Raw genomic sequence first — 12,238 nt, 5'->3', positions numbered from 1 at the left:
TCTTTTGTTAAGTCTTCTTCTAAAGCAAACTGTGAAGTGCAAACAAGAGTATGGAAGGCATTTAAAGTGATTTTTATTCAAATTTGTATACAATAAAAGGCAACTTTGGCTATAGAATATTGATAAAGCAGTATCATCTTCTCATTAAATGGACTTTTGTCTTTTTAAGTGCGTCCTTTGGAAAGACAGTAGCGTAGGCTGGAATTTCTGGTAAGTTCTCTCTACCACAGCACTTCAGGTACTCATACCTGGCTGTAGCATCTCAAAAACACTGGAGGCACATCTGTGTTTCATATTGCTATGACTACATTACTCTTATCCATGCCCTTTAGGGACTTTGTTTTCCAGTTATGGAAGTGTGCTATCTGTTGTTTGTAAGCCACTCAGGGAAGACCAGACTACACAACATTCAGAGTACAGAAGACTTCACATTTTTTTAAACTGAAGTTTTCAGCCAAGTAAATTCAGTAAGTAGCAAAACTTAAAGTAAAGAAACATCATACTCAGTCTTCCTTTCGTTTAAGATATTAACAATTAGAAGGAATATTATATTAACAACAGACCATTATAAATACTCATTGCATTTGTTAGAAAAAGGTTATAAAAAAACTAACCTAAAACCACGGTACGGTAATGAGTGCAAAAATTACAGAATTGCTTTAATACTTTTCAAAGTAGGCCTTCTTAAAAGATACCGGCAAAGCATTGCAGATGAAAAATTCAGAGCATTTTAGAATTACATGTTTCATTGTGAGTTCTAGCTGCACTTGCCCACAGCTGCAGTTTCACAACTCAGCAAAGCTGGAACACCTTTTTATTACCAGCAAGTCCCACCTCTGAATCCAATTACTGAGGGAAATTTAACACTCACTCTATTGGATATATTCTGTAATAGCTGACTTTCTGAACTGTTAGTCATCATCCTTAATTTCAAATATACTCTTATACTATTGATTTTCTGATCCCAATTCCTTCTTATTTGTTGTCATGTCTTTCAAGATTTTTTTCTATGGAGTAGTATTCAACACCTGGATAAAACTTACATTTGAGGCTTCAGTCCATCTTTATAATTTCTATTTGTGCACTCTGCAGTTCAGTCTTCTTACTCCATGAGAAATTTGGCATTCAACAAAAATTCCAAATAAAAACATCTTTAAAAACTTCAGCCAGGAGTTGCAGGAATTGCCCTTACAGCCATTTCTTATATGTGAAAATGGTATTCTGAATTCCATCTTCATACACAGTGTCTGTGCTCATGATACTTGTGGTCTTTGACCAGTTGTAGAGGCCCAGAGAAATGTCAAACAAATACTGCTGAAACTGTGTCTGCTATACCTAGAAAGGACGTAAAATTGGGTTTTAATAAATACTGAAGTGGAGACTTCCCAGAATTCATATTCATATAATGCCCTCTTCCCTCTACGCCATGACAGTAGGAATCCAGGGACTCGTCTGCAATCCTTTTATTTCCTTCTTGCCTGGCACTGTGTATAGCTGAAACCTAATCTCCTTCTTCCTCTGCTTTTATGTTCAAAATTTTATATCCTGGTGGTCTCAGAGGACCTCTGAATCAGAGGACAACATCTCTGTAGGAGAAGGAGCAACTACTGTCCCTTGCTGGATTGTTCTTGTGTGGCACACTGCAGACAATGAGGAAGATCCTGCTTTTTGAAAGAAGTTTTGAAAATAACACATCTGTTCTCCCTGCCATCTCTATAATTGACTTGCTTTATCACTACTTCTAAATTTCTCTATCCAAACTGTTTATACAACAACAGTAAGAACAAAGATTCAGTAACATCAGAAAGCTATGATTGGATATGTTGCTCTGATCTTTACTAAGTGCAGGGAAACTGAATATTGTCTATTCTTTATGCGCAGAAGACTCAGGTGATCTAACACCTCTTGCAATGACTGAGAGCTACTGTGAAACACACATGAAAGGGAAAGCCAATGGGTTACTTTAACACATAAAATTACAACAGAAACACAACACTTCCAATCTAGTGGAAATACTGCACCGATTTGGCTCAGCAATCTGATGATAAACCTGAGCCTGACTTGCCTTACCTCCATATCTAGCACAAACTGGGTGTTTAATCCCACAGAAATCCCTCGAACGCAAAGAAAAAATTCATGCAAACAACAATAGGGCAGGCGATTGAACTAGCACTAAAAGGATATATCTCTGTCCTACAAGAAAAGCCACAAGCAGAGTCCACAATTCCCAGGTAGATTCACTCTTCATATCTGTTTGCTAAACTGAGCCCAGAGATGATGGCACCCACCAGACAAGGACAGCAGCTGTTTTACCTACAGGGAGTAAGTACAGGGATGGCACGCACCTAGAACCATCACACATTTTACAATGCCATTACCTCTGCATGGTAAGGGACAACCGTACCTTGATTATTTGTTTTGTCTTATACAGTTTTGCCTTAACACGGTGCTTTTCAATCATTCAACTACATGGCTTGGTTGAATTATCAACCACTTTGTTTTTCTATCTGGACTCATTTAGCCTCTTTCAAAGCATAGTAATGATTTGTACTGCCTCTCTGAGGGTTCCATTATATTTTTATTATATATTGTATTATATATTATATCTTGTATTATGATTACATTAATTTGTTAGAGCCATTGAGAAACATATTCTAGCCCAAGGCCTTTACCACTAACTTTTTGTCAGACTTACCACAGACATTGCCACCTATCTTGACACGAACGTAGCCATCTATTCCCCAAGTCGGCCCCCAGGAGTTCTGGACAATCCAGTAAAGGATGCTACCTGGAAGAGACATTTCATGAACAAGAGATAACATGTGACTTAGGAAGCTAACACTCCACGGAATTAATTAGCATTTCAGTAGCTCATAGTTTCTGATGGATTGATGATACAGGCCAGTGAAACCTACTGCTGTTCACACAGGTAACATAGTTAATATTCTGATGCAGGAAGACTGGATATGGGCTCTTCTAGCATAAAGACACACACAGCCATGGTCTTGACTTTACAAGGATGAAGTCCCACAGAACTGAAGAAGCTATTACAAAAAGAGATTTTTCTTCTGGCTGATGTGAAGATGATGTGATCTTCACAGAACTTCCAGAACTGATGTGACATCAAACCCAACAGCTTCCAACAGAAAACTGAGTTCTGGATTTTAATCACTTGACCCACAGAAGGCAAACTGTAAGTAAAAGAAACCTCCTGTGCTGAAGTTCAGCTGGTGGAAACTCACCTGTTCTGTCAAAACCAGTGATAAGAACAGCATGGTTTGCTCTTCCACTGGAGCAGTGGTATTGTATGATTCCACCGAGATAATCCTGCCAGCTAACAGCATCGACTGTCACTGCCAAAGGGCCCCAGCTGACAAGCATCCTCATCATTTCCTCTTCCTGACCACTGCAAAAGAAATGAATAAAAATACCAAGTTACTTAAGTAAGCACACTAAAGTGATTTGAGTGATTGTAATCTACTTGTCAACAGTTTAAAAATCAAATAGTTAAAATCTTTCCTCCAATTTCTAGAGATCACATAACGCACATCAGTAATTATGTATTTCATATACTACAGCACAGTGATACAAATATAGGACACACAAACGATAGGACAGGTGTACATCCAAACACATAATGCTATTAAAAAGCAGCAGGTTTCTAGGTCGAGCCAGTGGGCAATGGAGAGCACTACATACTTTTCGTACATCACCCTTCTTAATCAAAACCAGCTTTTAACAAACTTTCGTCTGTGTTAGAATTTCCCACTGTTTTTTAAACCTACAGAAGTACCTCTTAACATAGTAATACACTAAAGTATGTGTCTCAAACATATCAAAACACAGGACATTTTCACTATCAGACATTTATCATTAGCACCCTCATACTACTGTATGTACACCCTCATACTATTATTTATCTAATATACTGGACCAGGAAATTTTCATCACTGCATGATATGTTCAGTAACTAAATTTGGCATACACAGACTGGCAAAGATAGGATTGATTTTAGTTACTTATAACTAGAAGTAACACAATTCCTAGTCAGAACAATACTTCTTGTCTTTACTCAGTAGCTGTACTGTACTGATAAGAATTAGAAATGAAGTTTTTCACAGAGAAACCTAAAAAGCTGAAGTTTTTACAGAGTTCAGTTGACAACACTGTTTCTAAAGTCATGGGCTGGAGAAGATGTGGGTAGACGTGTAAATGCATGAATACTGAAGTAATTGAATGCTTCCTAATTTTTTCAATAAATTCCAGTTACTATTGATAGGATTTACTGTTTCTGACAAAAGCAGTGTAATGTTCATATATTAAAAACTGTAACTGACTCTATGTTCCAGTTTATAGCAAATTTAAAAGACCTAATTTCAAGACACCAGCTTTCTCATTTGAACAGACTTAGTGATGGCAGTGTTTAGTGGATTGCTTGTGGCAAGCCTTAACTCTCAAAGATGTTATGCATTAATCCTTCTCCAGCACATAGCTACAAAACTAATGCAATCAACCTCACAACATTTGCCTGGTCAATGCGCTATTCACTCCACCTTACTCCATGATTGCTGAACACCAAAGGAAAAGTACACCAAAAGAAAAGAATAATAGCTACCTGAAGTCATATGCAGCAAATCCTGTTATTGAAACTCCAAAATCTGAGTGCTCAAAATAATGGCATAGTCCTGTCTGAGCTTTAAAAGTGTATTCTGAATCTCTCACGAGTTTTACTTTCGTCTGCAAGAAGGTAATTGAGTAAGAATTTAATGCATTTGACTTTACTACCACACAGCTCAAAATATATAGAGAATGACCACGTAACCCACTCAAAGTTCAGTGTGCACAGGGCAAGATTAGAAGTAAGAATTTCACATTGTGAAACATGTATTTACTATCTCTAGTTTCCTTGTTCACTGAGCTTCAGAAGGGATTTAGAAATCTTTAAATAAGAAACTAAATTTAAAAGGCATCTCTGGTTTAAACAATCCTCATAAGCAATCCTGTCAATTTCAAGACACAGATATTAATTAAGTTCATTCACGAACTATTCTCTTCAAATGATTTCAACACACAAAATTATACTCTCCGTGGGACAGTTCAAGAAGCACAAGTATCCCAAAAATTTTTATATAAAATACTGTAAAGTCCGATTCTGTTCTTAGCATGTAATTCTCGTGCTAGTACATGATGTATGCATTAGCCTTTTATACTTTTCATGTCTTCTGCTGTACAGCATGTCTATGACAGCCTAATTCATTTGTGGTTCATCTGCTGCCAGCTAAGAGGGAATTTTGCTTCAGAGGAATAAAAGTGAGTATTCTCTGTTGTTCTTGATATTCAAACTTAAGCAAGTTATCTAGACTGCTATTTACCATGGGTATATTACTCTTCAGGGGTAGAATTACACTTTCTTATGATTAAAAAAAACCTGTACCTTTCACCTTTCCCATCACTTTTTTCCAATCAATAAGAATGCTAATAGAGAAGCTGATGAAGTCTTTTTGGGATTTTTACAAAGAGTTTCAAACCTGGTTCAGCCAGCTCAGAGCGCTAACAGTGGATCCTCCGTTGCAGCCGTAGTTATTGTATGAGCAGTCAATGACTTGCTGCACACTCAGCTCTTCCAGGGTGTTTCCTTTGATTGCATAGGCAGACTCTATGCCACCTACAACGCTGAAAGCCCAGCAGCCTCCACACTGATAGAGAGAAAAGGGAAACAGTACAGAAAGCAAAGTCAGCTTTGTTTTTGAAGCCTGATACGAAAAAAGAGGCAAAAGAGTCTTCCAATGATCTTCATTTAATACATCACATCTTTGAACTCTGTTTTTAAGGCAATGACAAAGAAATGTTATCATCCGCTTAAAATGTTGAACTGTTTTCCCCCCTTTATTGCTCTCTGAATGCTAGAAATGCATTACAGGTGGCTTATTTAAAGGAGTCCTTCCTGATGAATTTTTATTCTTGACGATAGGTCTGACAACGCTTTTTACTGTGAGATACCTAGTTTCCAAAAAAAAAAAAAAAAAGTGGCCTCAGAATGAATGTAGATTTTAACCACATTAGTAAGTTTTGGTAGAATTTTGAAGAAACAGATCGCTGTTTAAGAAAAGTGAAAGTGAAATTAAGTGAAATTAAACGTAATAGAAAAAAATCTTAGATCATAACAATCTCTACTGCAATTCTAGGCTCTTTGAACAGTGACATTTAAAATAAGCAGCAGAATTTATTCCTCACCAGGTCCTATGTGAAGCATACGGGGACTGAACATCTTGTTTTTTCCCAGTGACCATAACCACTTTGGGATAAACTGTAATTGTGTGGGATCTGGTTACTTCCCTATCATGAATACATCCCCTGAGAAATTCACTGGTAAAGATGTGGGTGTTGACTAGCCAAGGGGATTCAGTCATGGGAGAAAACCAACAGGGAAGGATCTACACCTCTCCAGGCGCGATGAGATCAAGTACTGAACTTACCTTGGTTCCTTCAGAAAAATACAAAATGCGCATGGTGCAAAATATTTGGAGATTCACTTAACTAGATCAAAAAATACATTACAGTTTCTAAATGCACAACTTCTACATCTCATTCATTTATGCCTAATACTGCTTTGCATACAAGGCTACGTGACTTTGAGTATGTTCAGCTGGCCACGGGAGCCTTCATGCAGAGCTGGTCCCTGCAAAACCTTCCCTGTGCTCTACAGCCTACCTGCTGAGAACCAGGAATGGAAAACATCAGGACTTACTGTCTGCTGATTTCTCACTTCTGCAATGACTTTCTTGTCCCTCCAGTCAAACTTCTTTGGCAGAGGCTTTTCCTTCCCCTTTGGCACTTCTACGTATCTGGGAAGTTTGTGAGGTAGGCTTCTCAAGTAAATAGCTAAACAGAATATAAAAATCTATAAATCTTTGAACAGAAACAAATCCCATTAACAATTAGTTTACCAGAATTCAGAGGTAACTTTGATCTACAGTTACAACCATTGTCTCTCATTGTAAAATCCATAGAAAATTCATGTATTTTTTAATAATCATTCTGCTCCAGAATGAATATAAGTATTTCTAAAGTTTCAAAAAGAAATAGTCTATGTAGGGCATATGGGTAGGAAGTGTGAAGATTTTTTGAAGTTGAACAATAACCACAGATACTCCATAAAAGAAATTTTACTTGACTTGAAATTTTCCAAAACATTTTACTTACTAAAAAAATACTTTGTTTTAGCCACATACAGGGGGAAAATAAGAGGAGAATAAAGTAAAGATTCTGAAACATCTGCAAGTTGCTGGGTTTTCACTTAAAAAGTCATTTAATTATTCAAAATTAAAACAAGATATTAAATCCTCTGATGAATAGAATATGTAACAACAGCAAGAAGAGAAGGTATTAGACAAATTTTCTAGGAAAACAATTAAGTATGTCATATTGCCCCAGAAAGCTCCTGCTGTCATTATGCAGCCATGGACCTCCAAGCATTGTTTGGACTGTAGTGAATTTTGTGCTGGGGTAGGGAATACGAACTTACTAGAGAACCTTGTGTAACTTCCTTTTACAAAAAGGAAGAACCTTGTGTATCTTCCTTTCTTCTGTTGTAACTGAAGAAGGCTTTAAAGTGCAGTGAGAAGAAAGAAGCAAAACCAGAACTGCCTGAATACCAAAACATGTTCAGGCTGTGGGAAATTCAACCTTTCAAGACTACAGAACATGAAGAGGATTGTTGCATCCTTCAGAAGTACTTACAGTTTGGCCATTGTAAATTAGCTGACTATCAGCACAGGAAGAATCTGTAAATGTGAAAGACACAAGGTTCTGGGAAAGAATAAAAAAAAAAAAAGAAAGAAAAACCCAACAAAACAAACAAAAAAACCAACCAAACAACAACAACAACAACAACAAAAAAAAAAAAAACCCCAAAACGAAACAAAACAAACCAGAAAAGGCATTAGAAGCAACCAGAAAAAGTACCTTTGAACTCCTCAGGAAACAGGTGAGAAAACTGATTTATTCCATAGACAGCAGTCGTATTATCTTTTGATGATGAATTCAATAATCTAATTCTTTTAGCACTTTCCTGAAGGAATAAAAAAAAAAATAATTGTGGTGTGGGCATTATTAAGTTAGCAGCAGGGACAAAACTGTAAGAGCAGAAAAAGAAAAGGTTAGCAAGAGTAAACATGAAATTAGGTAACAAGAGCTGTTCACCTCAAATTCATCCTGTATCCCTAGCAAACCAATAGGAAAGCCATTAGACTAATTTCAATCCCAAGAGATACCAAAACCAGCATTTGTTAAGTGCAAGAAATTGACATGAAACAGACAAAAAAGGCAAGCCGAGAACAAGTTGCGTCAAACTCATCTGATGTCCTTCTCTGACAGCACCAGAAACCTTGTGGTTCAGAGCTATGCAAAAATGCCTTCAGATAAGAGTTAACCCAGTCACTTCACGTTTTGATGAAGCGAAAGAACAGTATCATGACCTAGATGCCTCCCGCCTCCTCCCGGCGGCCCGATGTCGCTGGGCAGCCGCTCTGGCGGCCGGCGGTGACCCGCGGGGCTGGCCCGGCGCTGCGGGCAGGGAGCTCCGCCTGCCCCCGCCTCCCGGCCTCCATCACCCGGCCCGCAGAGCCCGCACCAGCCCCGCGGCGTGGATCGCGGAGGAAGGGCGGACCTACCCGCAGAGCCGCCGCCGCTTCTCCTCGCTGCCGGCCGCCGCCGCCCTCCTCCCGCAGGCGGGTGGCTGCAGGCGCCGGGAGGGCGGCCCGGCCCGGCCGCAGCAGGCACAGCAGCACCGCCAGCACCCACCGCGCCATGGCGGGCCGGCCCGGGCACGCACCCCACCGCGGCGCTGAGGTCCGCCGGGTCCCGTGCGGGAAAGGGGCTGAACCCTCCCTCCTTCGCAGCCCGCGGCCGGAGGCTGCGCCCGCTGCCGCTTCCCGCGGCGCCGGCGGGGCGGGGACAGGCGGGGCAGAAGGAGCGCCCGCCCGGCCCCGCCGCTCCCGCACGGGCTGGCAGCGCTGCTGCGCCTCCTGCTCCTGGGTGCTGACCGGGGATGCCGCCGAGCCCGAGCGGCGTTTGAGGGTGCCCGGTGGCGCCTGAGCAAAGCCGTGTTTCCAGCGATGTTGTTCCGTGTGGGAGACCCGCGCTAGGCGCGGAGGGCTGCAAAGAGGGGGCGAAGGGGTGCTGAGCGTTCAGGTGTCTGCCAGGTTATAAATTCGTGCAAGCCCTTCTCCGAGAGGAAAGTGAGTTGGTACCTGAAAGCGGGGCTGCCAATGGGAAAGGGAAGCGGCAGGAACACAGGTTACAGGCTTTAGCAAGGGAAGGCGCGGGTGGGGAGGACAGAGCTGCCCAGTGCTGCACAGCCGGTGCTTGCAGCCCAGCGAGAGAGCTGGTGCTGGTAGAACACGCGGAGAGAAACCATGACTTTCCTCAGAAACTGGTCATGCTGGTATTTAAGTAAGCAGCTCAGTGTTCAGCTTTTAAAAGCTCCATCAGGCCACTATGAGTTAACAGAGCCCTCTTAGTTAATTTCCACCACCAGGCATTTTTATGCAGTGCCTGTAAAAAGAATATTTGTATGTTTAAAACCTGCTGTATGATTCAGTTCTCTCTGCTGCTTTCCCTCCACGCACCCTCTTGTTAACACAACTTGAAGGCACAGGTGCCGTGTCCTGTGGTGCCAGCAGCACACCTGGTGGCGCTGTGCTTGGGGGACAAACCTGTGGGGATCACGATCCAGCTTTGCCTTTGCCCTTCTCCCATGGAATAGCTGTTGGGGGATTGGCCGAGCTGCCACCAGGTTTGTTACAGGGAGAGCTATTTATGCCTTATAGCCAGTGGATGGAAGAGCTTGTTAGCAGGGCAGATTTTATTGGCTATTCTGATACGGTTTATCACTGTAAACCCAGGGTTGGCGATGGAGATGTTACTACAATTTATTACAAACTCGTATTGACGGATTGAGGTCTGGGATCAGCATAGGGACTGAGTAGGATGACATAAGAACTGAATGGTGAAACCTTTTAAAGGATGGTTTGAACTTCAGCAGCCAAATTCTGCGTCAAATTCCATCAAACTGTGACTGAGCACTAAGGCCCTGGTGAGAAGTGCAGGGTGTAGTGCGTGGCAGGAGTGTCAAAGGACAGCTTGCTGTGGTCACCAGAAAAAAAAAAAAAACCCAACAAAACAACAAAAACCGAAAAACACCCACTGGTTGTGGGAGGAACAGAAGCATCAATGCAGCAGTCACATGGGTTTATTCTCTATGCTACAATATAATGGAACAGGAAAGAAGTTACTTTGCCAGTTAGTGTAAGCAACAGAAAGATGCTGAAATTATGCTTTATTTAAAAACATACTTTTCGTTAAAAAATTAAGATTTTCCATCAGTCTGATATAATCAATTTTCTCGAAATTTGCCTGCTGCCCTTGAAATCTGTTGTTCCAGGATTATGATTATCTCAAGCTGAATGCTTTTCCTTTTTTTTTTTTTTTTAATATATAGTCATTAAATTTTAAACCAGTTAACCTAGCTTTAATAGAACAAAGAGATAAACTCAGCTATTTTTCGGTTAATATTTTTATAGACTGTGCAGTTTTCAAACAGATGTAATCTTGGAGACGCCGTTTTGTTTTATATATTGACTTCAAGGGCTACTTCTCCCGTGAAACACATGAGGGCAGCAAAGTACTTCTGAAATGTAGTTGCAAACCCCAAGCTTTCATTGTTATTTTAATTAAAATAAATAACCCCCAAACAAGCAAGCAAAAAAATTCCCTCCTATTTTGGGAAAATAGATGTATCTCAGATTGATTTGCATTAAAAATTCTGTATAGTATAGGAAGAGGAAAAGGTTTGTTTCCCCTGGATTTGCCCTCTGTGTACTAAATAGATTTTTCAATTTATCTTGCTCAGGAGGAGAGATTGGAAGAAAAGTCAATGTCTCCTCTGGTGACCGGCTCAGGTGGAAGGAAGTGTTACAAACAGCCAAGGGTAGGCGACTGACAGCCAAAGTGTTTCAGAAGGTTTTGTTTTTCCACTGAACTACCTACGGTGCCATAAAAACATTTTGTGCCTGTGCTCAGATGAACAAAATCGCACCAAAGTACACAGAGAGCTCAGTCTACAGGCATGCAGTCCCTGCTCTGCTTTGAATTACTCCAGTGTAAATTTAGCCATGCTTCATTAAGGTAAAACAAAATACACTTGTAAAAATTATATCAGAATAAGGCCTATAAAAAGAATATGGTATAGAGGTGTTCAGTGGGTATGTTGTTTTGGGATTTTTGTTTGGTTGAGTTTTTTTTAAAGGCTTTATTGATACAATTCTTATTGGTTCATTGACACAGGTAAGCCATATATTAGTTACACTAGTCACAACAATGATGAATTGTGATGAAAATATTTTTATGCTTTTTTTTTCCCAAAAAACCCTCTGATTTAGAATTTTATAATTGTAAATAGTTTTAAAAATATATTTTAATGAAATTTTACATATCTGTATCCCATTCTGGCTATTCATTAGAAGTATTTAATGAGCTGAAACAATGCATAATAAGGGAAGAAGCAATGATGAATATATATTTAGGAACCTCTAAACTTATTGTAAGATGTTTTCTTTAAATGAGGATATTCCTTTATTAAGAGAATTTGCTTCCCATCAGCTGCAAAACACCCATTTCTGAAATTTTTCATGACACAGCAGTGTTATTAGTGGGTGAAATTTTATAGTATTACAGGTTCAGATTGAAAGATCATGTTAATATTTGCTAATCAGGTGTGGGGTTTTGTTTTTTTTTTTCCCCTCTAGTGATTTTTGCTTAGCTGTTTGAAATAGTTAATTAAATCTGGTTGGGCAGCCTAACTTCAGTGCTTCCTGGCCTCTGTGCTTATAATTAGCGTAGCAAACAGGGAAAAAAACAAGAAATTACTTCTGAGTTGGAGACAGGTGTGCCAAGGATGAGTGTTTCTGCTCCTAAAGGCATTAATGAGATGGATCTTCAGGTAGGAATGATGCCTTTATAGCACTTCAGGAGGTATTTACTTAGCAGCAGTTTGGACTCCTGTTTTAGGCATATAAGATATATAACAAATGGAAAATAAATCCATTTGTGTTGTGTGGTCTTCAGCCTCAGAGAGTTGTCTAAATCCAGCAGATGGAGCTAAGTGCCCTTTCTTAAAACGGCTTCCTTTCTTAAAAAGGGAAAAATTATGTCCAAGGATTTGCTTATTTTAAGACCT

The 12,238-nt window shown here is 40.0% G+C and overlaps 1 protein-coding gene and 1 long non-coding RNA gene across 2 annotated transcripts in view; one reads left to right on the top strand and one right to left on the bottom strand.

Annotated features, from left to right (window-relative positions):
* Positions 1 to 103: 103 nt before the first annotated feature.
* CTSO (cathepsin O) lies at positions 104 to 8,897 on the bottom strand. Its single transcript, XM_066186083.1, has 8 exons — positions 8,673 to 8,897; positions 7,966 to 8,071; positions 6,749 to 6,882; positions 5,529 to 5,696; positions 4,616 to 4,737; positions 3,243 to 3,406; positions 2,696 to 2,788; positions 104 to 1,335 (listed from the first exon to the last, which is right to left on the bottom strand). The coding sequence occupies exons 1-8, from the start codon at positions 8,808 to 8,810 to the stop codon at positions 1,301 to 1,303; spliced, it is 960 nt and encodes a 319-aa protein (XP_066042180.1). The 5' UTR covers positions 8,811 to 8,897; the 3' UTR covers positions 104 to 1,300.
* A 3,030-nt stretch (positions 8,898 to 11,927) lies between these two features.
* The window catches only part of LOC136290644 (uncharacterized), a 32,415-nt gene continuing 32,104 nt past the window's right edge, over positions 11,928 to 12,238 (top strand). The window contains exon 1 of the long non-coding RNA XR_010721275.1: positions 11,928 to 12,001. This is a non-coding gene — a long non-coding RNA (uncharacterized lncRNA). The remainder of the gene's footprint in view (positions 12,002 to 12,238) is intronic.

Source organism: Chamaea fasciata, unplaced genomic scaffold, assembly GCF_029207755.1.
Source record: "Chamaea fasciata isolate MVZ Bird 193981 ecotype frontalis unplaced genomic scaffold, bChaFas1.0.hap1 SCAF_6, whole genome shotgun sequence".
Taxonomy (NCBI): Eukaryota; Metazoa; Chordata; class Aves; order Passeriformes; family Sylviidae; genus Chamaea; species Chamaea fasciata.
Note: the sequence above shows the minus strand (reverse complement) of the source record. Positions and strands in the feature narration are given on the sequence as shown.

What these genes read in the sequence shown, in the direction of transcription:
- CTSO (XM_066186083.1), bottom strand. Translation starts at nt 8,810, where the DNA reads ATGGCGCGGTGGGTGCTGGCGGTGCTGCTGTGCCTGCTGCGGCCGGGC. An exon ending in CTCTGAGCTGGCTGAACCAG is followed by an intron (nt 4,738 to 5,528) that starts GTTTGAAACTCT and finishes ACCTTCTTGCAG; the next exon opens with ACGAAAGTAAAACTCGTGAG. An exon ending in GATAGGTGGCAATGTCTGTG is followed by an intron (nt 1,336 to 2,695) that starts GTAAGTCTGACA and finishes CGTCCTTTCTAG; the next exon opens with GTATAGCAGACACAGTTTCA.